Genomic DNA, 24,541 nt, shown 5'->3' with positions numbered 1-24,541 from the left:
CTGGCCTGGATTCCAGTCCCACCTCCGTCGACTAGCTGTGGCCTTTGCCATGTTACATAACCTCTCTGGGCCTCAATCTGCCCTTCTGAAAAATGGGTACAGTGCAAGTAATGAGCTTAACAGAGTGCCTGGCATGGACCAGACCTTCAGGACATGTCACCTCTTAGTAGCATTACCATGTAAAGGTCTTGAAAAGGGTTTTGCTCAGAGTGGTGGTCAAGAGGGCACTCCTTGTGCTCAGATCGTAGCTAGCCGCTGACCATCTGCATAGATAACGCAGAGAGCGCCCTCCCCGAGCCTCAGCTCCCATCTGCAGAATGGGGCTATTTATTAATAGTGTCCCCCCCAAAGGCCATGCCGTGAGGATTAAACGGGGCAAAGAAAGTAAAGGGCTTAGCACAGTGCCTGGCAGACAGCGAGGCTCCGTAAACCTCAGCTGGGCTGTTTTTATCAGGAAAATGCACTAACAATAATCTCTATGCTCCCGACCACCCAGCTGGCTGTGGATGTGACAGTAGTGTACAGTGCCTGACTTCTAAACATTACTCTTGTAGGCTCTGCCACCTATGGAGCCTACAGGAAAGAAAGGAGAAAGAAGTTCCACTCACAAAGTTCAGGAAGGCCTCGAGCTGCAGGTCCCTGGCCAGGTGGCAATACTGCACCACCGGCCCCCCGGGGATGTCCAGGTTGCATTCGTGCGGCCTGCATCCGAGGAAAGCCTGGACCCAGGACAGAGGGGAGACATCCAGTCATGGCCCGTTGCCGCCGTCTTATGCCTGAATCCGTACCTCCCCAAGAGGTTTGTCCAGGCTCTCCACGCACCTCCCCTAACCCCTGCCGCCATGGCAGGAACACACACTGCCCACTCTGTCCTTACACAACTTGAGTGATTAGAAAGTTCTTCCTTACACGGAGCCAACATCTTTCTCCCTATTCCAGCGCTTCCTGCACTGCACACATGTGCATCTCACCTTTGTGATTTTTTTTTTTTGGCATGTCCATATTCCACATGTTCTATTAATGCTTTTCTCTAAGCCAACTAACCGTTCCTATTTAAATGGATGCATTTTTTTAAAAAAAGTCAGAACCACCTTGTGATGCTACCATAAAGGGAAAACCGGTAATAACTGCCATACACAGGCATCTATAAATAAGTGCTCTAAAAAACAACAACAAAAAATGTTCTTAAATTTTACTGTCTATCATTGCTGGCTGAAGACCCCCAGCCTGAGACCCGTTCTGCATGTGTTAAAGACACACCGGCAAAGAGGCTTTTCCTTGACTCAGAGGATTAAAAGAGGGAATCCCTCTCTCACAGCGAAATTCTGTGTTAGCGCCGTCTCTGCTGTGCAAGTCCTGCGTCCACAGAAATTCGCTCTAATGCTCCCAAATAGTCATCCTGCCCCGCAAAGCCAGCTGTCTCTCTCCTGTCCCTCTGGTTTATCCCTCTCAAGGCCCAACACCCACCGCCCTTCCCCCGCTTTTTGTGACTTGGCTGCGTGTGTCCCCCCTCGGGCTCACTGTGCTATAACAGGATCCTGCCGCCCTGGGGGGGGGGTCCAGGACGGAGCAGGAACAAGCAGCGGGATCGCCCCGCACGGAGGAGCGTGGAACAGCGACCGCCTTCCTTTTACGTACTTCCAATAAAGCCACTCCAAATCCCTTTATCCAAAGAGCCCATTATCATCTCTGACCCAGCCGGTTTGCGCAAATGGACGCGACTGGGAACAAAACCACGCGAAGAGGCAGAGCGGATGGGATGAGTCACCGCTGATGACAAGATGAGGGGGCACCTGGGCTTGAGGAGAGTGACATGCCGGAGGGCCGTGCATACTGACGGCCCTGTGGGCTGCATTCAGATGTTTCCTGGGCCTGTTATAGCATTTAAATCTTTATTTGAGCCGTTGCTCACATGGACACATCAGGAGGTTCCGCCTAAAATTCTGAATGCCCAGGCTTCCTAAAAAATTAAAATGGGAAATGCCGGCCGCACCGGACACACATCCCACACAGCAGCGCCCCCCAGAGCTGAGCGCGCTGCTCCCTTAGGTTTTATTCGGGTATGCGCCCATTCAGCCATTCGAATTCCAAACATCATTTTATATGTGAGTCTCCTGAAAAAGCCTCATAGACAACATGTGGCTTCTACCGCGTGGGGTTGCCTGCTGTCCGCACTCCTCTCGCAGTACTACGGCCTGCTGGCCCTGTAGGCACCTGCGTGTCTCCCCTGCTCCAGGCGCTGGTCTGGCAGGGTCCCTCAGGAGAGCTCTGACTCCAGTGAACTCTGGCCCTGCCCAGGAGGAGCCCCAGTGGGCTCAGAAGCTGCACCCCCTCAGCCGGGCGCGGTGGCTCACGCCTGTAATCCCAGCACTCTGAGAGGCCGAAGCAGGCAGATTGCTCGAGGTCAGGAGTTCGAAACCAGCCTGAGCAAGAGCGAGACCCCATCTCTACTATAAATAGAAAGAAATTAATTGCCCAACATATATATATATATATATATATATATATATATATATATATATATATATAATAGCCGGGTATGGTGGTGCATGCCTGTAGTCCCAGCTACTCAGGAGGCTGAGGCAGGAGGATTGCTTGAGCTTAGGAGTTTGAGGTTGCTGTGAGCTAGGCTGATGCCATGGCACTCACTCTAGCCTGGGCAACACAGTGAGACTCTGTCTCAAAAAAAAAAGGAGCTGGCCCCCGGGCTGAGGGGTGCTTGTCAGATGACCTCATCCGTTTGGTTCCAGCAGCTGGTGCCTCTGCCCGCTTATGGGCTGGGCCCCGCTCGCCTCCTACACGGGGGCCCCAGCCCAGACTTGCCCACCACCAACTCCACAGGGTCCTCACCTCCAGATTATCCAGGTACGCAGCCACGTTGCTCCTCAGCTCAGTCACACACAGAGACACCCACTGGAACTTCTCTTCTAAGTCATCAAATTCCTTGTCTTCCGTCTGAAAGGTATGTGTGTGAAGGCTGGGAAGATCCACATGGGGGCAGTGTACACCAGGGCTCCTGTCCCAGGTCCTCACTGGGGACCACCTTCCCACTGGCCCACGAGAGCCAGTTCTAACAGCCTCAGAGCTGGGTGGGACACTCAGAAAGCAGTGTAGCTCACTAGATTTGCACCCACCCCATGGAATCAGACACAGGAGCATGGGAGTCCTGGTTCACTCGCTTCCTAGCTGTCTGACTCTGGGCAAGTGTTTTATCTGCTCCAAGACTCTGTTTTCTCATCTGCAAAATGGGGATAATAAACACCTGCTACTTCATTGTGTGGATGGAATAATGCTCGGTTCAGAGTAAGCACTCAACCAGCCAGAGCTGCTACCAGTAGCTACCGGAGGTCGGTTCTTTGCTCAGACCCAGAGACTAGCTCTCCTATCTGTGTGAAGAGGCCCCGGAGAAAGAGTGGCCGAAGGCTCAGTGGGGAAGCCCTGCGCTGGCTCTGCAGAATCAGGTGGGGGTGCCAACTTTGCCTCCCCCTGGCCCCTCGCTCTCTCAGCCTCGGTTGCCTCACTCCTGAAAAGAGCCCGCGCTTCCTGTCCTGTCCACGGCACAGGGTCTGGCCCCTTGGGAGCGCTTGGGGAGTGACTTTTCCTCCCAGGTCCCCCACTCACCCTGGGCACCAGCCCCGCCTCCTGCTTCAGCAGCTGGCTCAGCCGGGTGGTCTTCTTGGAGAGGGTGTGCGTGTTGATGCGGGCCAGCCGCTCCCGCAGGCTCAGGTGCTCCACCCTGGTGTACTTGGAGGCTGCACCGACAGGGAAGAGGGGAGGCCCGTGACCAAAGCTGACCTAGGAAAGCAAGCGTCACAGACACGCCCGGTCCCCTGCTCCCTCAGGGTCACGTCCGTGAGAACGGTGAGTCCTGCAGAAAGAAGCGCAGGGTCCTCCGTCTGAGGCGTGAGCCCTGGCGGGAGAGCTTCCTGCCTGCTGGGCTTTGGCAAGTCACTACTCCCTGGGGCCTCAGTTTCCTCATCTGTAAAATGAGGCGAGCCTCCTCATAGGATTGCTGGGACGGCCATGTATTGGAGCAGGTCTGCATGGACTTCCTGAAGAAGAAGGCACTGAGGGGACCATCTGCCTGGGGTCCCTCTGCCAGCCTCAGCCAGGCCAGCCGGGAGCCACACTTCCTGCTCCCGACTCAGAGCCTCCTGCTGATCTGTCGCCTCTTGACCTGGACGGAGAAGCCAGCTACCGAGTGTAGCACAGCATGGTGGCGGAGACCCCAGGCCTGGGTTTAAAACTTGGCTCTGTCCCTTACCAGCTCTGTGACCGGGAACAAATGATGTAAGCTCTCATTCTATCCGACTGTGTAATGGGGGCAAGAGGGGCAAGCCCCAGAGGGTGAATGCCAGGATCAAATATGATAATGAAGGGAAAGCAGAGCAGTTAGCCCACAGTAAACATAAGCTAAATTATCATTTTTATATTGCTTCAATTGTGCAGTTGAGTTTCTCTATACTTGGGACACAGCTTTATTTTCCAAACTTTTCTGTTTTAACAACCTGAGAGGCAGGGATTTCCCCCACCCCTCCAGATATATATCTCTCTAGGACTGCTTCTCCTTCACGGTGGAGCAGCCATGCGATTTGGACGAGGCTGACCTCACTTTGGCTTGAGCAGGTGGCTGCCGATTGGTATAAGCCCATCCATGTAATCCCATCCCCCTGGCAGCAGCGATTGGCTCAGAGAAGGGCACATAACCCCCTGTCCTAAGCCAATCAGATCATGGCACCCTAACTATGGTGATTAGTTCAGGATGAGCACATGACCCAAGTGGATCCTATCAGAGTGAAGCTCCAATTCAATTTTTGTGGCTAAGGGGAGAAAACCCCTGTCTTACCCTGGAAAGTGTGGTGTGCAGGTGCGAGTCCTCGAACAGCAATAGCCACTTACTATTACGAGGGGGGCCAGGCTATAGACGAAGCTGATGCACAGTAAAGAGCAAAGGCAGGAGTGTTACAGGGAAATGAAATAGCTCCCTGATCCAACCCTGCCTAAAGCTCACATTACCTCTGGATTTATAGTTACACAAGCCACTGCATTCTCTTTATTGGTGAAGCCAACCTGAGATGAGTCTTCTGTAACTGGCAGCATTCTCACTCATGTAGCCCCTAAATGCCCCGAGTCTTACCCACTTCCTTGCGCATCTTGTACTCGTTGATGTTGGCGTTCACGTCCTGGAGGGCAGAGGTGGCCCTCTCAAGGACGGGGTAGGCACTGGCATCAGGGGGTGTGTTCTCCAGGATTTTCTGCAGCAGCAGTGGGTACTTGGTGATCCTCTGCAGAGGGGTGACCAGTAAGAAAGTGAGGCCTGAAGATCCAGCTTGTGGCCTGAGGGAGAAGGCTGGTATTAGGCAGGGAAGGCCCACCCTTCGGGGCACCAGGGGGCCCGGGCTCCAGTCCTGGCTCTGCCTTTTAACTGACTGTGCTCTTAGGCAGGTTGCCCTCCCTCTATGGTCCTCAGTTACCTCGTCTGTAGTTTGTGAGGTCTAGATGTTAGGTGGGCAGTGCTAGTTCTGGGCCTTGGTTACTCATCTGTGCCAAATCCAAATCCAGTGGTTGGTTCTTTGTGCTCCACTTACTCGGCCTCTCAATAGCACACATGGCTGACTATGTGCTCTCTCTCTCTCTCTCTCTCTCTTTTTTTTTTTTTTTTTTTTTTTGAGACAGGGTCTTGCTCTGTCATCCGGGCACTCCTGGGTCCAAGCAATCCTCCTGCCTCAGCCACCCAAGTAGCTGAGACTACAGGCACCCGTTAGTCCCAAGTGGTGTCCCATCCAAGTACTAACCAGGCCCATGCCTGCTTAGCTTCCGACACTGGAGATCAGGCACGTTCGGGGTGGTATGGCCATAGCACTCTTTCTTGAAACGCTCTCTTCTTTTGGCCCCAGGGACACCCACTGGCCTGCTTCTCACACTCTGCGGGCTGCTCTGTCAGTTTCCTCTGCCAGTTTCTCTCCAATGCCAGGGTGTCCCGGGGCCTCCTCTTCTCCCTCTCTCCCTACATGGTTTTAAACACATCCCAAACTCAGCTCTCCACCTCCACCTTCTGTCCAGAGCTCCAGACTCACGCGTTCCACTGCCTACTTGACAGTCTCCACTTGACACTGTCTCCACTTGGGGAGGTCCCAAGCACCACTCTATATGTTGGGTAACCACATGATATTTCATTTAAATGAAATGGTCTGCTGCTTTTTAAAGAAAGTGTTTAAAATCACAAGAACTTAATTTTTAGAGGTGCATTTAAAGTATTTAGGGGTAAAAAGTCATCATACCTATAATTTCCTTCACATAGTTTAGCATAAGAACAGATGATGCAAACAGCAAAATGTTAACTCTTATTAATTTTAGGTGGTGAGTACGTGAGTGTCCATTACATTATTCTATTTTTCTATAGGTTGGAAATCTTTTATTACAAAAAATTAAAAAAAACCCAAAACACTGGAACGAATAGTGCCAAGGTCCCTTCCAGATGCACCATTGATGCCTGGATGACTAGTCCCCTTCCTGAGGCTGTCTGGAATTCCAGGAGTCCCCCAAGTCAACGGCACCTGGGAAGAGGCTCCAAGAGTCTTTCCTTGACTATGACCAGTAGCCCGTAGGCCCAGCTTCGGAGAAACCCACAAGGGTTTCCAACCTCAACTGTCCGACTGTGCCTCCTCCAAGAAGACTCACAAACCTGCCCGGGACCATCGTCTAGGCCCTCCCTGATGGTCGTCTTGCCCCTTGCTCTTCTTCCTAAGGAAAAAGTCTCCAGACCGAGTGTCCAGGAACGATCGGCCAGGAGGCTAAGAATAGGCAGAGCAGGTGGGAGCCCCTCAGAAGCATCGGGGGGTGGGAGGACCGTCAGGACACGCCTACGCTGACCGTCTGCTCTCACCACGGGTGTCTTGCAGCTTGGCTGACTGTGGGCAGGGGAGGTGTAAACAGTTGCCAGATATTTGCAAAACTCCATCCTCTGGGCTTACTTTCCATGGGAAAGAGCCAACTGCCTCCTGGGGACAACTGTCGCCTCAAAAGCCAGAGGGCAAGGGCCCTCGAAGAAGAGATGATCACATCCCTTCCTCACCTCACTGTGGTCAAGGAGTCGCCACAGAATGATGGCGGCCTCCCCCGTCTACGGCCTTGCCAAGGCGATGTGGACAAAGCTTTTCACATCTCGCCTTTCAGTAGGAAACAGACACTGAAAGATGGTAACAAGGGCTGGGTGAGTGTGGGGAAAGGCCTTCTGACTTCTCTTGGTGGGAGTATCTCTTGGCCACATCTTTGACAGTTTGTGAACTGTACAAACGCTTTGCTCCATCATTCCTACCCTAGAAATCTACCCACAGAAATACCGACTCCCACTGGCCGGGAGCAATGGCTCATACCCATAATCCTCGCACATCAGGAGGCTGAGGCAGGAGGATCCCTTGAGACCAGGAGTTCAAGACCAGCCTGGGCAACACAGCAAGACCCCGGCTCTACAAAAAATTTAAAAATGAGTCAGGTGTGGTTGTGTACACCTTTAGTTCCAGCTACCTGGGAGGCTGAGGCAGGCCATCACTGGAGCCCAGGAATTTGAGGTTGCAATGAGCTATGACAACACCACTGCACACTGGCACCACTGTCTGCTAGAGTCTAGCCCGAGCATCAGAGCAAGACCTGCCTCAAAAACAACGACAACAACAACAAAATAAAGTGAGCCGTGATAAAGGTAGAAGTTGTTCTGTGACTCTATTTCTGATAATAAAAAACTAGAAACAACCCTAATATCCATCAATAGAGGAATGGCCAAATAAAGCATAGTTTAAGAGCTTCCCTGGAAAGGAACTCTGTGCAGTCATTAAAAAGAACACCATAGAACTAGTCATACTGTCCTGAAAAGATATTCATGACTATACAGTTAAGTGAAAAAGCAAGTTCTAGAACAGCATGGATAGAAGAAGCCCCATAAAAATACTATCTAGCTAGCTACCTACCTATCTAGCTATGTCTATCCATCTGTCTGTCTGTCTACAAATATACAGAAGAAAATCTGGATGGAAAATGTTAACCACTAGGGGGAAGAATGGGGAAACTGAAGACCCAGGGGGAATGGACCTTTATTTATTTTACTTGATACACTGTGTATTGTTTGAAGTTTCTGTCCCTCATCCCCTCCCCCAAGCATATGTTGCTTTTATGTTTAAAACAAACATAGACTGGGAGCGGTGGCTATAATTCTAGCACTCTAGGAGGCCGAGGCAGGAGGATTGCTCGAGGTCAGGAGTTCAAAACCAGCCTGAGCAAGAGCGAGACCCTGTCTCTACTATAAATAGAAAGAAATTAATTGGCCAACTAATATATATAGAAAAAATTAGCCAGGCATGGTGGTGCATGCCTGTAGTCCCAGCTACTCGGGAGGCTGAGGCAGGAGGACTCCTTGAGCCTAGGAGATTGAGGTTGCTGTGAGCTAGGCTGATGCCACAGCACTCACTCTAGCCTGGGCAACAAAGCAAGACTCTGTCTCAAAAAAATAAATAAATAAAATAAAATAAAACAAACATAATTAACTGATAAAGGAAAACAAAGAAGATTATTTTCCTTCTCCAAACTCTGCTGCCTCAGCCATCATGTTGGGATTGCAGGTGCCTCGTGCCAGACCGATCCACCTGTACAAGGCTGTGTCATTAGGACGGGCCTACCTAAGGCAGAGCTTCCTGCCTGCTGCAAAGGTGAGTCTTTGATCTTCTTGGCTCTCGAGTGGGAAGGACTGCCTTGAAAGAATAAACTGAAAACTCTATTAAAACAAAGGCTGAGGCTGGGCATGGTGGCTCATGCCTGTAATCCTAGCACTCTGGGAGGCTGAGGCTGGTGGATCATTTGAGCTCAGGAGTTCGAGACCAGCCTGAGCAAGAGCGAGACCCCATCTCTACTAAAAAACAAACAAACAAACAAACAAAAACCAGAAATAAATTAGCTGGACAACTAAAAATATATATATATATATACATATATATATATGTATACACACACACATATATATAATTAGCTGGGCATGGTGGCACACACCTACAGTCCCAGCTACTCAGGAGGCTGAGGCAGGAGGATCACTTGAGCCCAGGAGTCTGAGTTTGCTGTGAGCTAGGCTGATGGCACAGCACTCTAGCCGGGGCAACAGAGTGAGACTCTGTCTCAAAAAAAAAAATTAAAACAAAACAAACAAATAAACAAAAACAAAGGCTAGAGGCAGCATGCATTTTGGAATCACAAAGAATCTTAGACAGTGACATCCATCCTAATGCACTGAGAAAGAACCATGTATGGCTGGTGCAATGATTTTAGTTCACCAAGCTCCGGAAAGTGATGCTACAGGCATTTAGCGGGCAGGGACCAGGAACCAGGCTCCAGGGACCTCCTGCAAAGACCGTGCCGCACTGCAGAGACTTGCTCCATGTCCCACATGGCCCTCTGAACATTCAGAGACTGAACGCAGGCCTCAAAATGTGCTGCAATTTCAAGAACCAAAATACTTTTGTGACACTTGGACTCTATCCAGCCACATGTCATAACACTGTTAATTACTAGGACACTACCTTTTATATCTTTTTTTTTCTTTTGTCCATCCTCATTTGTCCTAGGCACTACCTTTTATAAATCCCTACTTCAATGATGTTGTTTCCTTGTTTCTGTTATTATACACAAGGAAGTCAGGTTTGTTATTCCAGGGTACATACACTGTCTGCGCTTTCATTTTCCTATACTTTTTGTACAGAATGGCTTCAGACTTTTCTTAAGTCCAGATTTATTTATTATAAGTAGATACAGCACCTGATTGCTTCATTGTATCTTGTGGTGCAGTGGTGCCCAAGCATTTGCACACTGAAATATAGATATCATTTCCTTTTATTTTTCCTTTATATTATAGTTAAACCATTATATTGATTTTTTCAGTTACATATATGGGTAGGAGATGTGTATATATATATATATTTTTTTTTTTCAGGATATATCTCAGGATAAGAAATTTACTTAATATTTGCTATAAAAAGGGGGGCACTGGGACTGATCCAGTCGAGAACCACAGGGTGGTCTCAGAAAAACATAATCCCTGCCTAGCCAAGACAACTATATCAGCTGGGGTTTACTGAGCGTCACTTGTATGCAATGACTCAGTGTTCCCATGAGGTGCTGGTATCACTCCCATGTATCACACAAGGAAAGTAGGTTCTGAGCCATGAAATGGGTCTCTTGCGGTGAGGGGCCGACCAGCTACACCCCTCACGCCTGGCTCCAGAGCCCACGAGGGAAGCCCAGCCGGCCTGGCTGGGAAAGACAAGGGTGCAGAGGACGTACCACACGGCAGCCTCCGTGCCAGCGGGGGCTCCCAAATGTCTGAACTAGATGCCGGCACCGAACACTCGGGAGATGTCACAGATGTTACATTTCTGGCTTCTTTTGAAAAACCAGAGCTCTGGCCACGGCGGACCCACATTCCTGCCTGGCAGTTGAGGTAGATAGATGGTTTACAAAAAATGGCTGCAGTTACTCCCCTCCCTGCCTCCACAGCCCTTTAATGTGACTTTGAAGCTCCTCCCAGCAAGAAATGGCGTCTGTTTCCCCACCCCTGAGTCGGGGCTGGCCTTAGGACTTGATTGAGTGGCAGTATGCCAGTTCCCAGCCAAAGCCACCTGCTGCCCTCCCCTTTGCCCTCAGAACGCTGTGACCACCACGTGAACAAGCTAGCCTGAAGGAAGAGGAGAGACCTTGTGACGAGAGCCGAGTCAGCTCATGTGTCCCAGATACGTGAAAAAGCCCAGCCAGGCCGTGCACACCACACCTGTAATCCTAGCACTCCGGGAGGCCAAGGTGGGTGGATTGCTCAAGGTCAGGAGCTCAAGGTCAAGGTTCAAAACCAGCCTGAGCAAGAGCAAGACCCTGTCTCTACTATAAATAGAAACAAATTAATTGGCCAACTAAAAATATATATATATAAATTAGCCGGGCATGGTGGCGCTTGCCTGTAGTCCCAGCTACTCAAGAGGCTGAGGCAGGAGGATCGCTTGAGCCCAGGAGTTTGAGGTTGCTGTGAGCCAGGCTGACGCCACCATGTCACTCTAGCCTGGGCAACAAAGTGAGATTCTGTCTCAAAAAAAAAAAAAAAAGGCCCAGCCAACATCAGCAACGCTGACCTGCAAGTGATTGCAGATACATGATGGCGCTCAGAGAGCACCTGAAGGATCCTTTACTAGGCCAGCTAAATTGCTAACATGCAGAGGTGCGAGCTAAATCTTTGTTTTATGCCGCTATGCTTTGGGGTGGCTTGTCACCTAGCAAAAGCCACTTGACATTGCAGTGATCAGCTAAGGCTGCACTGCAGATATATTCTACACAGGGTCCATTCTCTCTGGGTTGCCACAGTCTCCACTGCTTCCTTGTGTCCCACATCCGGCACCTTGCTTCCCTCTTTTCTGTAACCCGCCTCATTTCTGTAGAAATGTATTTAGTGATCCTTGCAAAAGCCTACGTCTGCATGACCCATGAAGAGATGAATCAAACGGGAAAATGGGTATAGTTTTTTTGGAGGCAGAGCGGTGCTAGGACATGGGCTCCTGTAAAGGAGACTTCAGAGGAAAGAGGGTGACTAAAAGGTGAGAAAACGATAAGGGCGAGGAGGAGGGGAGGTGGCAGGAGGCTCCACATGGGATTATTTCGTCTTCAAAGACCTAGGTCTACAATGTCTTTCTCTTAGGTGTAATAATCCCTGAGGGAGATAAATTAATAATAACAATGATGATGATGATGATAATAACCCCTCCTCTTCCTACATTCCCCGGATTTCCAAAAAATGACCTTCGTCTACCTCCATTTGGGGAGCTTGTCCTGGGGAAGACATAACCCTATTGGTTTTTCACACCAGACAGGTAATGTGTCAACATGGGGTAACAAGGTTTAAGAAAGACACATCACACATATGAGTGTGAAAACCCAATCATCACACTTATGAACTACAAAAGGATCAAACCCTTTGTAAACCAGAAAGAAGCAGAACAAGTCATAGGAAAGGACATGCACATGACTCCTAAGTATACAAAAAGATGACCAATGTTAATCATAATAAGATAAATGCAAAATGAAACCATATTGAGGCATCATGTTTCACCTATCTTGGTGGCAAATATTCTAAAGTTTGATAACAGCCTCTGCCCATGAGGCGGTGCTGTTGCTGGGAATGAGAGCAGGCATAGCCTTTTTTCTTTTTCTTTTTTTTCTTTTCTTCTCCTTCCAACATACTGAGAATTTAGCAGGCATAGCCTTTACAGAGGGAAATTTTATAAAGTTTACCAAAAGTATTGACACGTATTTCCTTTGACCTAGCAATTCTGCTTCTGGAAGTTTGCCTTACAGATATACTTGCACCAGAGTAAAAGACATATATTCACAAATAACCATTGTAACGCTACTTGTAATATCAAAAGAATAGGTCATGTGTGGTGGCTCATGCCTATAATCCTAGCACTCTGGGAGGCCAAGGTGGGAGTTCAAGATCAGCCTGAGCAAGAGTGAGACCCTGTCTCTACTAAAAATAGAAAAAATTAGCCGGGCAAGGTTGTGCATGCCTGTAGTCCCAGCTACTCAGGAGGCTGAGGCAAGTGGATCACTTGAGCCCAGGAGTCTGAGGTTGCAGTGAGCTGTGATAATGCCACTGCACTCAAACCTTGGTGACAGAGAGAGACTCTGTCAAAAAAAAAAAAAAAATAGAAACAAACCAAATGTCCATCAATAGAGACCAGTTAAATAAACTGTGTAACTGCAAGAGCATGTAGCTGTTTGAAACATCATGAATGTTGTATGTTGAAACAGAAAGACCTCTAAGATTAGGAGATATATACATATAGATATAGATATATATACACACACATATAAATAAAAAAGATAGAAACTTTTGTTTAAAAGTTAGGCAAATAAGAGTATATATTTGTAACTGCTTTTATATGCAAAAAGGAACTCTGCAAAGATAGGCAAGAAATGTAAAAGTTGTTACCTTAACATTGGGAGTGGTAATTGGGTGGGTGAAGGGACAGGTTAGCAAGACTTTTTTATTGCATAAATTCTGATGTTTTGTTATTTTTCTTCTTTTTACATGTCTCCTTTATTGGGAAAAACATTCTGATGTTTTAAAGTTTTTGAATCATGTAACCATGTTATTCTTTCAAAAATTTAAATTAAAAAAAAAATGTTCCTTATATTTCTCTACCTGGAGCTTCCACCCGCTGGTGCCAGCTCGAGGCTGTGAGTCCACCGGGGCTGTCCTGATCCTTTTCCCCGTGGCAAGACTTCAGCCGCCTGCAGAGAGGGCACCTCAGGTGATACACACCTGCTTCCCATCACTGTGCTTACGACACACGGTTCCTGCCACCTCACTGCCCTTCCCCGCGCTAGTCACGAGTGCTGTTCACTAAATGTTTCTGCTTCTCCGCCTCTGGACCCACGGGAGGACGGCGCACCATGCCTCCCGGTAGCTGGATGAACCTGTGATTAGTCCTGGCCAATGAATGATGAAAAGCGATGGGTATCACTTCTGGAACCGAGCATTCAATTACCAGTGTTAGACTCTCCAGACCTCTTCTTTTCTGTGCCACAGTTACTGGCAAAATTCCAGGGGGTGGCTGCTGTGAGCCCGGGTCCTGGAGTGAGAATGACGAAGGGCAGGGCCCAAGTCAGCCCACAGTGGAGCTTAAAGAGGACATAAACCTTCGTTGTTTGGAACCACTGAGATGTGGGAGCTGTTTGTCTCTGCAGCACGGCCCGCCCCATCCTGACTGTCACAGGCACTGATGGTGCCACACGCCTGAAGCCGCGTGAGTGACACCACGTAGGGATGAGACTGTAAGTGCCCCTGAGCCCGGGACAGTGGGGCAGCAGTGAGCGCTCACTGGCCATTCTACTCACACCACCGCCTCCAGGATGCCCTGGATCTCCCGCTGTAGCTCTGGCTCCTTCCGGTAAGCCTCCACCAGCTGCAAGGCCTGCTCGTAGCCGGCACAGTAGACCTTGTAGACCTGCTCCAACTCCTCTTGGAATTCCAGGAATAAGTTACCTGGGGGTGAACACACAACAAGCAGTTACCAAGGGCATGTCTGCAGGTCCCCTTGCCTGGGACAGAGAGGTGGTAAGTGAGTCCCTCCAGCTCTGCCATGAGACCGCAAGGCTTAACCAGCGTGTCCATGGGCAAGTGAAAAGTCTTTCTGACTTTTCATTTTTCATTTCAGTTTCACAAGGTTGCCGGGAGGACTGAGTGACAGAACAAGGTAGAGCACAGGCTAGTACTGTGAGCACTTAATAAATGGTAGCTGTAATCACACCAATAATATTAACAATGCTCACATGTGGACAGTGATTTATAGTGTACAAAACACACTCATGGCCATTAGCTCATTTTATCTTTCTGATTAGCTGTGCGTGGCAAACACAATTACAAGCCATTCCACAAAGACATGCCAGCCACAGCAAACTGCAGGTGCCTATGAGCACAGGCTCTGGCACTAGAGAGAGGAGGGACAGATCTCCAGGCTACCTTTCCTTAGTCCTGTAACCTGGGGCAAGTGTTTGACCCCTTGCATCCTCCATTTTCCCATCTATAAAATGGGAATAAAAACAGTCCTCATCTCCAAGTGTTTCTGGTGAGGATTAAATGAAATAATTGCATAAAGCTCCTGACCCAAATTTCATCACCAGGCCGGGCGCGGTGGCTCACGCCTGTAATCCTAGCACTCTGGGAGGCCGAGGCGGGCAGATTGCTCGAGGTCAGGAGTTCAAAACCAGCCTGAGCAAGAGCGACACCCCGTCTCTACTATAAATAGGAAGAAATTAATTGGCCAATTAATATATATAGAAAAAATCAGCCAGGCATGGTGGCGCATGCCTGTAGTCCCAGCTACTCAGGAGGCTGAGGCAGGAGGACTGCTTGAGCCCAGGAGATTGAGGTTGCTGTGAGCTAGGCTGACGCCATGGCACTCACTCTAGCCTAGGCAACAAAGCGAGACTCTGTCTCAAAAAAAAAAATGTTATGAAATACATAAATAATTTTAATCTTAATGAGAAACCTCAAACTGAGGAATCTTCTACAAAATATCAGGGCTGGACTCTTCAGAATTGTTACAGTCACGAAAAATAAAGACTGGAGAACTGTCACAGGCTGAAAAAGACGAAAGGGAACATGACAATAAAATGAAATTTGCTATCCTGGATGGGATCCTGGGCCAGGAAGAGGACATGAATAGGAAAACTGATGAAATTTGAATAAGGTCTAGAGAGTAGTTAACAATGCTCCATTGGTGTTAACTTCCAGGTTTCGATAATTATACTGTGGATATGTAAGATGTTAACATTAGGGGAAGCTGGATGAAGGGTAGACAGGGGCTCTCTGAATTTTTTGATAAGTCCAAAATTATTTCAAGATAAAAAGTTTAAAAAGAAGCTTGAAAACATTATGCTAAGTGAAATGAACCAGACACAAAGGACAAATATTGTATGATTCCATTTATATGAGGTGCCTAGAATGGTCATATTCCTAAAGACAGAAACAGAATCCTGGTTACAGAGGCAGGTCACTGTCTAGTGGGCAGAGTTTTACTTTAGGGCGATGAAAACGTTCTGGAGTTGGAAAGTGGAGATGGTGGCATAACAACCTGAACGTACTTCGTGCCACTGAACTGTACACTTAGAAATGGCTAACATGCCAAATTTTATGTTATGTATATTTTTACCACGATAAAAAAGTTTTTTAAAAAGATAAAAAAAACTTGCACAGGAAGGTTTATAGCAGCATTATCCATAATCGCTAAAACTTGAAAGCAATCAAGATGTTCTTCAATAGGTGAATGGATAAACTGTGCTTTACCCATCAAGTAGAATGTTTTTCAGTGACTAAAAAATGAAGGAAACATGGAGGAAGCTTAAATGGATATTGCTAGATGGAACAAATCACGCTGAAAGGCTATTTACTGTATGATGTCAACTATTTACTGTATGACGTCAACTGTACGACATTCTGGAAAAGGCCAAACTGCAGAGACAGTAAAAAGATCAATGGTTGCCAGGGAATAGGAGGGAGGGAGGGACAGACAGAGCACAGGGATTTTCAGAGCAGGGAAACGATCACGTATGGTACTGTGATGGTGGATACACGACATACATGGGTCTAAACCCACAGAACTACACAACTCAAAGCGCGAACCCTAATGTAAACTAGGGACTTTAGTTAATGATAACACATCACTATTCATTCATCAATTATAACAAATGTGCCACACCAGTGCAAGGTGTTAATAACAGGGTAAACTCTGCAGGGGGGAGGAGTGCATATGGCGGCTCTCGTACTTTTGTTTTAAAGACTAGTCAAGTGCAGTAGTGAGAAGGGGGAAAGAGCAGAACAAGGAGTTGGACCTGTGACTGACTGTGAGCAACAACTGAGTCAACTCACTGCCTTCTGACCAGGCTCTCTATACTTTTAACTTAATTTTTCTATAAACCTAAAAGTGCTCCAAAAAAATAGAGCCTACTAATTTAAAAAAACAAAAAAAGATAAATACCATGTTGAAACTAAACTAGGAGACAAAGGAGTTACAGGAATAGCTGGTAGAATCTATGAGAAACACCCAGGCAAGAGTAGCTGGTGGCCCCAATAGGGAGGAAGTGGTGAGGGTGAGGAGAAATGTAGTTACCAGAACAGGGCAGGTGGGGAGCCAGGGACCCCAGGAAACCCAGCCACACCTACTGCCTGCCAAAGCCATGAGCCAGGCCTCTGTCCTGCACCAGGTCTCCCTTGGGACACATCAGTTGGTACCCGGAAGAGCATGGTCCAGCTCTTGGCGAAGATCTCCGTGGCAAGGCTATCAGCCCAGGACCGGCCCCTGTCCCAGTGCTGTGCAGCCAATCCTCAGAGGGGACTCCCAGGAGAAGCCCCTAGAGCCAGGGAGAACATGACCACCCCCCCGAACCGCAGCGCGGGGGAATGCGTGTGACAGGAGATGGGCCAACTGCAGAGATGTCCCTGCTGGGAGATAGCCTGGGCGTGGCCATGAAACCCACATTCTCCTCACGTGGGCGTGTCTTCGGAACGTGACAAACATGCCAAAGACGCTGTATCCTATCAGTGTGGCCAGCCGCAAGGGTGTTTCAGTAACTGAAGGCAAACTCCCAGAGAGCAGAAGTTGGCCAAAGAGGCATGAGCATCTGGAACACCAAAGTTAAGGCTTCTGTCCCCTGACTTATCCTTCTACAGTCACAGATTAGCAAAGACGTCAACTCCCAGCATCAAAAGGACACTCTATCTGGCTGGGATTTGTCAGAAAGGAGAGAAAGGAAGGCAAAATGATAAAGAGCTAGGGTTCAAGAGATCAAAAGAGCTGGTTTCAAATACACAGTGTGCGACCTTGAGAAAGTTACTTAACCTCTCTGAGCCTTGGGTTTTGCTTTAGTAATGTCTGTGGCAATTTTCTATAGGGGTAATAATAATCAATAAGTAAAGGCTGGGCGCAGTGGTTCATGCCTGTAATCCTAGCACTCTGGGAGGCCAAGGTGGGCAGATTGCTAGAGGTCAGGAGTTCGAAATCAGCCTGAGCAAGAGCGAGACCCCGTCTCTACTATAAATAGAAAGAAATTAATTGGCCAACTAATATATAGAGAAAAAATTAGCTGGGCATGGTGGCGCATACGTGTAGTTCCAGCTACTCTGGAGGCTGAGGCAGGAGGATTGCTTGAGCCCAGGAGTTTGAGGTTGCTGTGAGCTAGGCTGACGCCACAGCACTCACTCTAGCCTGGGCAACAGAGTGAAACTCCGTCTCAAAAAAAAAAAAAAAAAAAGAAGTTAACCCCCAGCATCAAAAGGACACTCTATCTGGCTGGGATTTGTCAGAAAGGAGAGAAAGGAAAGCAAAATGATAAAGAGCTAGGGCTCAAGAGATCAAAAGAGCTGGTTTCAAATACACAGTGTGTGACCTTGAGAAAGTTAGGGTTAACCTCTCTGAGCCTTGGGTTTTGCTTTAGTAATGTCTGTGGCAATTTTCTATGGGGGTAATAATAATAATCAATGAGTAATGATGTTACGAGAATAAAAATGGCTACTTTGTGTTAAGTACTCTGCCTTATGGCTGACACAGAGATGGGTACTATTTTCACGCTCCTTTCAAAGAGGCAGTACTGGGGTTCAGAAACGGGAAGGAGCTTTTGGAGCTTATGGGTGGCAGGGTCTTGTCAGTCAGACTCCAAAGCCCCTGTTCTAAGCACGAGGCCTGCAGTGCTCACATACGGCGGTCACCAGCCATAAGTGGCTATTGGGCACTTGAAACATGGCAACCCCCCCCCCACTGACATGTGCTGTCAGTGAAAAAGACACTGGACTGCAAAGACTTCACACAAAGTAAATAGCTAATGAATAATTTTTATACTGATCACATGTTGAAATATTATTTTGGATCTATTGGATTAAAGATATTAAAATGAATGTCAGCTGCATCTTTAATTTTCTTAATGTAGCTACCTGAAAATTTTAAATTAAATTTGCAGCTCACGTTACATTTCCATTGGCCAGCGCTGCCCTAGACCACGGGGCCTTTGGCGACACAACCCAGGGCAGGAACTCCTATGAATGCCCAAGTGGTGTCTGGAATTGTTCGTAAAGACAGGGAAGCTGACTCATTTGGGAGGAAAATGGTCCGTGAGAAACAGTCTTGCCTGAGGTCCAGAAATCTTTTGAAATGCTGTTGCTGCCCAACTGGGCAGACGGCTTTCCCTGCATAGCAAGGCCGAGTGGCAGGAGGGGCGCAGAGAGCGGGCAGGACCCAGGGCAGCCTGACCCCGCTCAGAGTTGCTCCAAGGAGAAGAAAAGCCACGTGGGCTATTTGTGCCTCCTTTTGGCTAAACACAAGGGACAAAGGATGCGGAGGGTATTTTCTGAAGACTATAAAAGCCAGAAAACTGCCAAATTTGGGGTCAGGTGGAGCAGAGGATGTTAAATTTTAATTTCAGATAAACAAGGAGACATTTTTAGTATAAGCATATAAAAATTTGGTATAAGCATACTAAAAAATGACTTCTCGTTTATCCGAAATTCAAGTTTAACTGGACATCCTATATTTTATTGGGAAACCCTACCAGAGACGCGGTGAGGGCAGCCAAGGGAGATGTCACCAGGTGTGCTCAGGAGACAAAGTCACACCTGTGTTCTACGGGTGCAGCAGGAAGGCAGAGACTGGCCAATGAGGACCCTTACGAGGAACCATGTCGACCCTGGAACACGCAGCAACACGAGAGCCTGGCCTCAGAGTCCCCAGGCCTTTAGAAAGCCTTCCGCCCCAGGCGATATCAGTTTCCACTCACATGAGTGTTAATTATTAACAGAAATAAGGATAAGATGATAAAAGGTGAAAACATCTACAGGTACTAAAAAAAATTCTCGTTCTTTAATTTTGTACTCATTTATCATTTACAGGGAAGAGTAACTCATTCACATTGCCATTTTAACAAAGATCTGTTTTTCAAAGCGGTGACAAACACACCGTACCCAGGCTTTGCTCCCACCCCCCACAACGTGGGAGCGATTCAGCATAGCAGGTGCCAGCCCTGGCGCCCGGGGCCAACTGCCTGCATTCAAGTCCCGGCTCTGCCACGGGCTGCGTGACCCTCAGCAGGTCCTTCCTTTCTCTGTGCCTCAGGCTCCTCAACTGTAACATGGGACCACAGGATCTACCTTTCAGGGTTATCGTGAGGATGAAATGAGTTCATCTGTATATATCAAAACAGTGCCTAGGCTGGGTGCGGTGGCTCACGCCTGTAATCCTAGCACTCTGGGAGGCTGAGGTGGGCAGATTGCTTGAGGTCAGGAGTTCAAAACCAGCCTGAGCAAGAGCGAGACCCCGTCTCTACTATAAATAGCAACAAATTAATTGGCCAGCTAACATATATAGAAAAAATTAGCAGGGCATGGTGGCACATGCCTGTCATCCCAGCTACTCGGGAGGCTGAGGCAGCAGGATCGCTTGAGCCCAGGAGTTTGAGGTTGCTGTGAGCTAGGCTGACGCCACGGCACTCCCTCTAGCCTGGGCAACAAAGTGAGACTCTGTCTCAAAAAACAAACAAACAAACAAAAAAAAACAGTGCCTCGCATTTAGTAAACATTCAGAAAGTGGTTTTTAAAACTGTATTTGTTACTTTTAATCCCTATCATCATCATACACATCTAGGAAAGGCTAAAAAACTGGTAGGGTAAAGGCCAGGGTGAGTTGGGTGGCCATTGCACTGTGTCCCTACCCCTGCCCCCTTCTCCTCTCTGCCACTGGTCCCAGTCACCTTCCTCCCCTGACCTCATTGGGGAACCCCCGGCCGTGGAAATCCTGGCGGCAGATGGGACCGAGGAGACAGGTGTGAGGTTTGCATGCACTGCTCTGGCCACCCTAGCCGTCTCAGAATCAGGAGGCCATCCTCATCTCCTGCCTGGGCTACAGCAAGGCCCCCAACTCGTCTCACTGCTTCTACCCCCTCCTAACCCGCTGTCCACAACAGCCAAAGGGATCTTTAAGAAACCTAAATCAGACCGTGTGAAAATCGTCCGGTGGCTTCTCACCACACTTAGAATGAGACCCTAACTGCTCACCATGGCCTAGAAGGCTCTGCTCCACCTGGTCCTTGCTTGTCTCTTCTATCTGATCCCCCGACATTCTCGCCTGGATAATTCCCCTGGAGCCACACGGACCTTCCGTCTGTCCTTCAAGCAGTCCAGGCGCTACCTGCCCCGGGGCCTTTGCACAGCCGCCCTCCCTGTCTCCCTCCAGATCCGTTCCTGGCTGGCTCCTTCCTGACATCAGACCTCAGCTCAAATGGGCGCTCTCGGGAGGCCTTTCCTCACACCCGGAAGTTACTACGACTGTTTACTTACAGATTACAAATCGCTACCTAAAATTCTTTTGTGGGTCTGTTCATCTTCTGTCTCTCTCACTAATTTGTCAACTCCAAGAGAACAAGTGTCTCTCTCTCGTTGCTGCTGTGCACATCTCATGATGGCACACCGCAGGAGCTCGGGAAATAGCCGTGGAATGAATGAATAGGAAGAGACCCAGACTAAAGGCCCAGCTGTGTCACTAGGAATTATGTGACCACGAGGATGTCCCCTCCCTGTCTCTGGGCCTGAGTCCCTGTAAAGCGATATGATTGGACTAAATATTACTCGAGGGCCCTGCTGGCTCTGAGATGTTGCGTTCAGAGATCCCCAAAATAAACCCCCATGGAGCTGCGTTTTCCCGGAACTCTGGAGACAGTTCAGCCGTGACCACGAGCTGAAAACAATCCCACAGGACTCTACGGCTGACAACTCCGTAGGTCTCTTGCTTACCAATTAGGGATACTTGTTCTTCTTCCTTGGAGGCTGTCTCTTGCAAGGCATGAAGAAATCTGCCGTTAACCTTGATGATTTCATCGATGTTTGAGAACAGGACGTCCAGATCTCCCTGCGGCAACTGGAAGGAACAAAGAAGCTGGGAGGTCACTGGGGCTTGGGTCCACGGACTGGCCGTATCTGCAGGCTCCGGAGAGCAGCACAGAACACTCACACCATCCGGGGCCCAGTGGCATTTTTGCAAGGGTTTTGAAATTTTATAAATTAGGTATTTTCATTACTCTACAAGAAGAGAGTAGGAGATGCAGTACTCAGCACGAAAGGAAAGCTGAACTAGGTTTTATCCTAGGTCTGCCGCCAACTGCCGTTTTCCTTCTCTTAGTTTTCCCATCTGTCGTCCGAGGGGAGGAAGTTGGACTTCCTTCCAGCTCTGACATACTTGGGGCCTGACACCATGACCTCCACATGCATTCCAGGCCGGGCGTGGTGGCTCAAGCCTGTAACCCTAGCGCTCTAGGAGGCCAAGACGGGAGGATTTTTTTGAGCTCAGGAGTTCGAGACCAGCCTGAGCAAGAGCCAAATCCCGTCTCTATTAAAAATAGAAAAATTAACTGGGTGTCATGATGTGCACCTGTAGTCCCAGCTACTAGGGAGGCTGAGGCAGGAGGATCACTTGAGCCCAGGAGTATGAGGTTGCAGTGAGCTACAATGACCCCACTGGACTCTACCTGGAATGACAGAATGAGACTAAAAAAAAAAAAAAAAAGATACATTCTAAACTCCAGGCCCTATGAACCAGGCTATGCCACTGTAAAAAATAGGCAGGACATATACATATATTTATGTATGCAAGGGCATAGAAGGATGTGCTGCTGCTTACATACTCTAGTGAGAACACTAACTGCAGAACAACATGTAGAGTATGCTCTTATTTTTGTTAAAATAAATAACAATATATGTTTGTTTAATGCCTATGGAGAGAAATCCTAATTTATGGAGGGTGGAAAAAAATGATGTCCTTTGCCTTCTAAATTATCAACTTCAGATTTCACTCATTCAAGAAATAGCAATTAAAAGTCCATTATTTATGTGTGAAGACTGGGTACAGTGAACTCACACCAGAACCTTTGCCCTTATGGAGCTCACATGCTAGGGGATGCTTGAAATTTTATAGCAAGAGCCTGTATTATTTCTGAAACCAGAAAAAATAAAAAAAGATGTAAAAAATGAACACCATAATAGAAACCCATCACAGTGATAATTTCTCCATGCCGCCACCCTGCTAATGAGACCATTAGAATGTAGGTCAGTGTGAGCAGTCTGTTCTAAACTTGAAAAGGGCTTGTCATTAGCTCATTTAATTCTCGGAGGTGACTATTCCTCTCCCCACGTAGCAGAGGAACACGCTAAGACTCCAAGCCATGAAAGGCCTTGCTGAAGGTGGCACGGCCAATAAATGGAAGCACTGAGGCTCACAGGCCCGTCAGACTCCACATCCGCCATGCCTCCTTTCCATCAAGCCTGCCCCGGGAATGGGCATGAGGTCTCAGCAGCTGGCATCCACGTTCGCCCCTAGACAGACAGGCTGGGTGTGTCCCCCCCAAGTACCTGCTGGAGGCGGCTCCTGATGTCGGAGCCACAGAGCCGGAGCATGTGCAAGTAGGTGGCCTCGGTGTCCACGAGCTCCTTGACGGCCAGTCTCTGACGGAGCAGCGATCGGTGCTCGGGGACCCCGCCTTCCCCGTCTGGACTCCCTGACTTGGAGGACGGCTCATCTGCCCCACGACTGGCCATGGCAGAGGGGCCTGTGAACAGCAAAACCATCCCAACTGACTCCCGGCAGCACTATGGGGACATGCTATCTTCCACTTAAAGGCCTCCTGTTCATCAGGAGGCCTAAAAACATCTTTAGCTGCAAACAGAGTGAAGATGAACTGTTTATTAGCATTTGTGAGCAGTATCTGAACAATATGAAAAGGTAGACAGCAGCTGAGATAATTGTTGATATTTTAAATTCTTTTCCCAGGACTCAAACAATGTGCTGGCCCAGCTTGTCTTCTATTTCCTCCCAGCTCTTGACCCAGATTTCTTTATCTGGCTCAGCTGAGTCTCTTTCACCCTCTCTCTCCCAGTGGTCCCCTCCTCAATAACCCCCCCACTACCCCCATGCCGGGGCTGTACTACCTGCCACCTGGGCTGTTTCCACAGGCCCCAGAATCATCCCTCCAACCCCTCTCTCTCCTGCTGCCACCACACCCATTCTTCCTGGACACGCTTCCAGTTTAAACTGCCGGAAACAAAGCTTGTGACCATGTGTGTCCTGCTGCAAGACTTTCGTAGCTCCCTGCTGCTCAGTGGTCGGCGCCAACCTCGTCGCCCCTTCGCAGACTGTCCCCCAGCAGAAAGGGAGTTGAGAGCTCTTCTCCATACCTGCGCTGGCATGTCCTGCCTCCGTGCCCCTCCTGTGACTCTGGCCTCCAACATTCATCTTCTCTAAGGCCGGTCCTGATCCTCCCCCCTTCCCCACCTCCATCGGCTACATTTTCCTTCTCTGAAACTCCTACAATCCCTTTATCTCTAAATTTAAAAAGTCTAAAGGGCAATACCATGGACTAGATGACCTGAAAATCCTTCCTACGACAAAACACTTAGAAACGCTAGATCAGCTACAGCAAACCTCCTTTTAACTGCACGGCGGCGTGACTTGCCAGAGAGGAAAGGAAATCTCCAGGGCCCAGAAACAGAGGAAATGGAACCTCAGAGCAGGAGCGGCTGGGCTGATGCAGCTGTGGCCCGCAGTGGAGGGGCGGGCGGGCAGGGGAGAGAGCGTGGCCAGTCTCCGTGAGCCAGGGCCTCGGCCTGAGTGCCCAGCCAGCCACAGGAGACAAGCTCCTTCACAGAGCTGGGGCTCCCCACGGACTTCCGTGAAATGGCAGAGCAGAACAAAACATCCGCCCATCCACACGGAAGATGACAAAGATGCTTCCCCATTGAGGGTTGGGTTGGGTCCCAGGTGAAGAAAAAAAGTTTTCTCTGAAAATTCATAACTACAGGGCTGCCTTCACTGAGTTTCAGATTCAAATGTAGACTACACGTGTGGTCCAAATGGGCCAACCTGAGAAATGTATACAAAAAGGAGTCCTGGAGTAATGCTATCCTTTGAGTGGCCATAAGACAAAT

At 48.6% G+C, this 24,541-nt stretch overlaps 1 protein-coding gene and 1 non-coding gene across 5 annotated transcripts in view; both read right to left on the bottom strand.

The window, feature by feature from the left end:
* Positions 1-24,541, bottom strand: part of ARHGEF37 (Rho guanine nucleotide exchange factor 37) — a 50,756-nt gene that overhangs the window by 11,370 nt on the left and 14,845 nt on the right. For 2 of the 4 annotated variants that reach the window (XM_012741608.3, XM_012741611.3), the window contains exons 2-8: positions 22,970-23,166; positions 21,359-21,482; positions 13,921-14,068; positions 5,138-5,337; positions 3,622-3,752; positions 2,851-2,955; positions 609-719 (exon numbers count right to left, since the gene is read on the bottom strand). In XM_012741608.3, the coding sequence (XP_012597062.2) occupies positions 609-719; positions 2,851-2,955; positions 3,622-3,752; positions 5,138-5,337; positions 13,921-14,068; positions 21,359-21,482; positions 22,970-23,155 (1,005 nt within the window). In that variant the 5' untranslated portion in view covers positions 23,156-23,166. Of the gene's footprint in view, positions 1-608; positions 720-2,850; positions 2,956-3,621; positions 3,753-5,137; positions 5,338-7,376; positions 8,237-13,920; positions 14,069-21,358; positions 21,483-22,969; positions 23,489-24,541 lie in introns of those variants that run through there. The other 2 variants (XM_012741610.2, XM_075996212.1) reach the window with 2 other exon arrangements.
* Positions 11,882-11,987, bottom strand: LOC142863448 (small nucleolar RNA U13). The gene has a single exon (XR_012914214.1). It is a non-coding gene; the product is annotated as a small nucleolar RNA U13 (small nucleolar RNA).

The sequence above is a fragment of the Microcebus murinus genome, chromosome 21 (assembly GCF_040939455.1).
Source record: "Microcebus murinus isolate Inina chromosome 21, M.murinus_Inina_mat1.0, whole genome shotgun sequence".
NCBI lineage: Eukaryota > Metazoa > Chordata > Mammalia > Primates > Cheirogaleidae > Microcebus > Microcebus murinus.
Note: the sequence above shows the minus strand (reverse complement) of the source record. Positions and strands in the feature narration are given on the sequence as shown.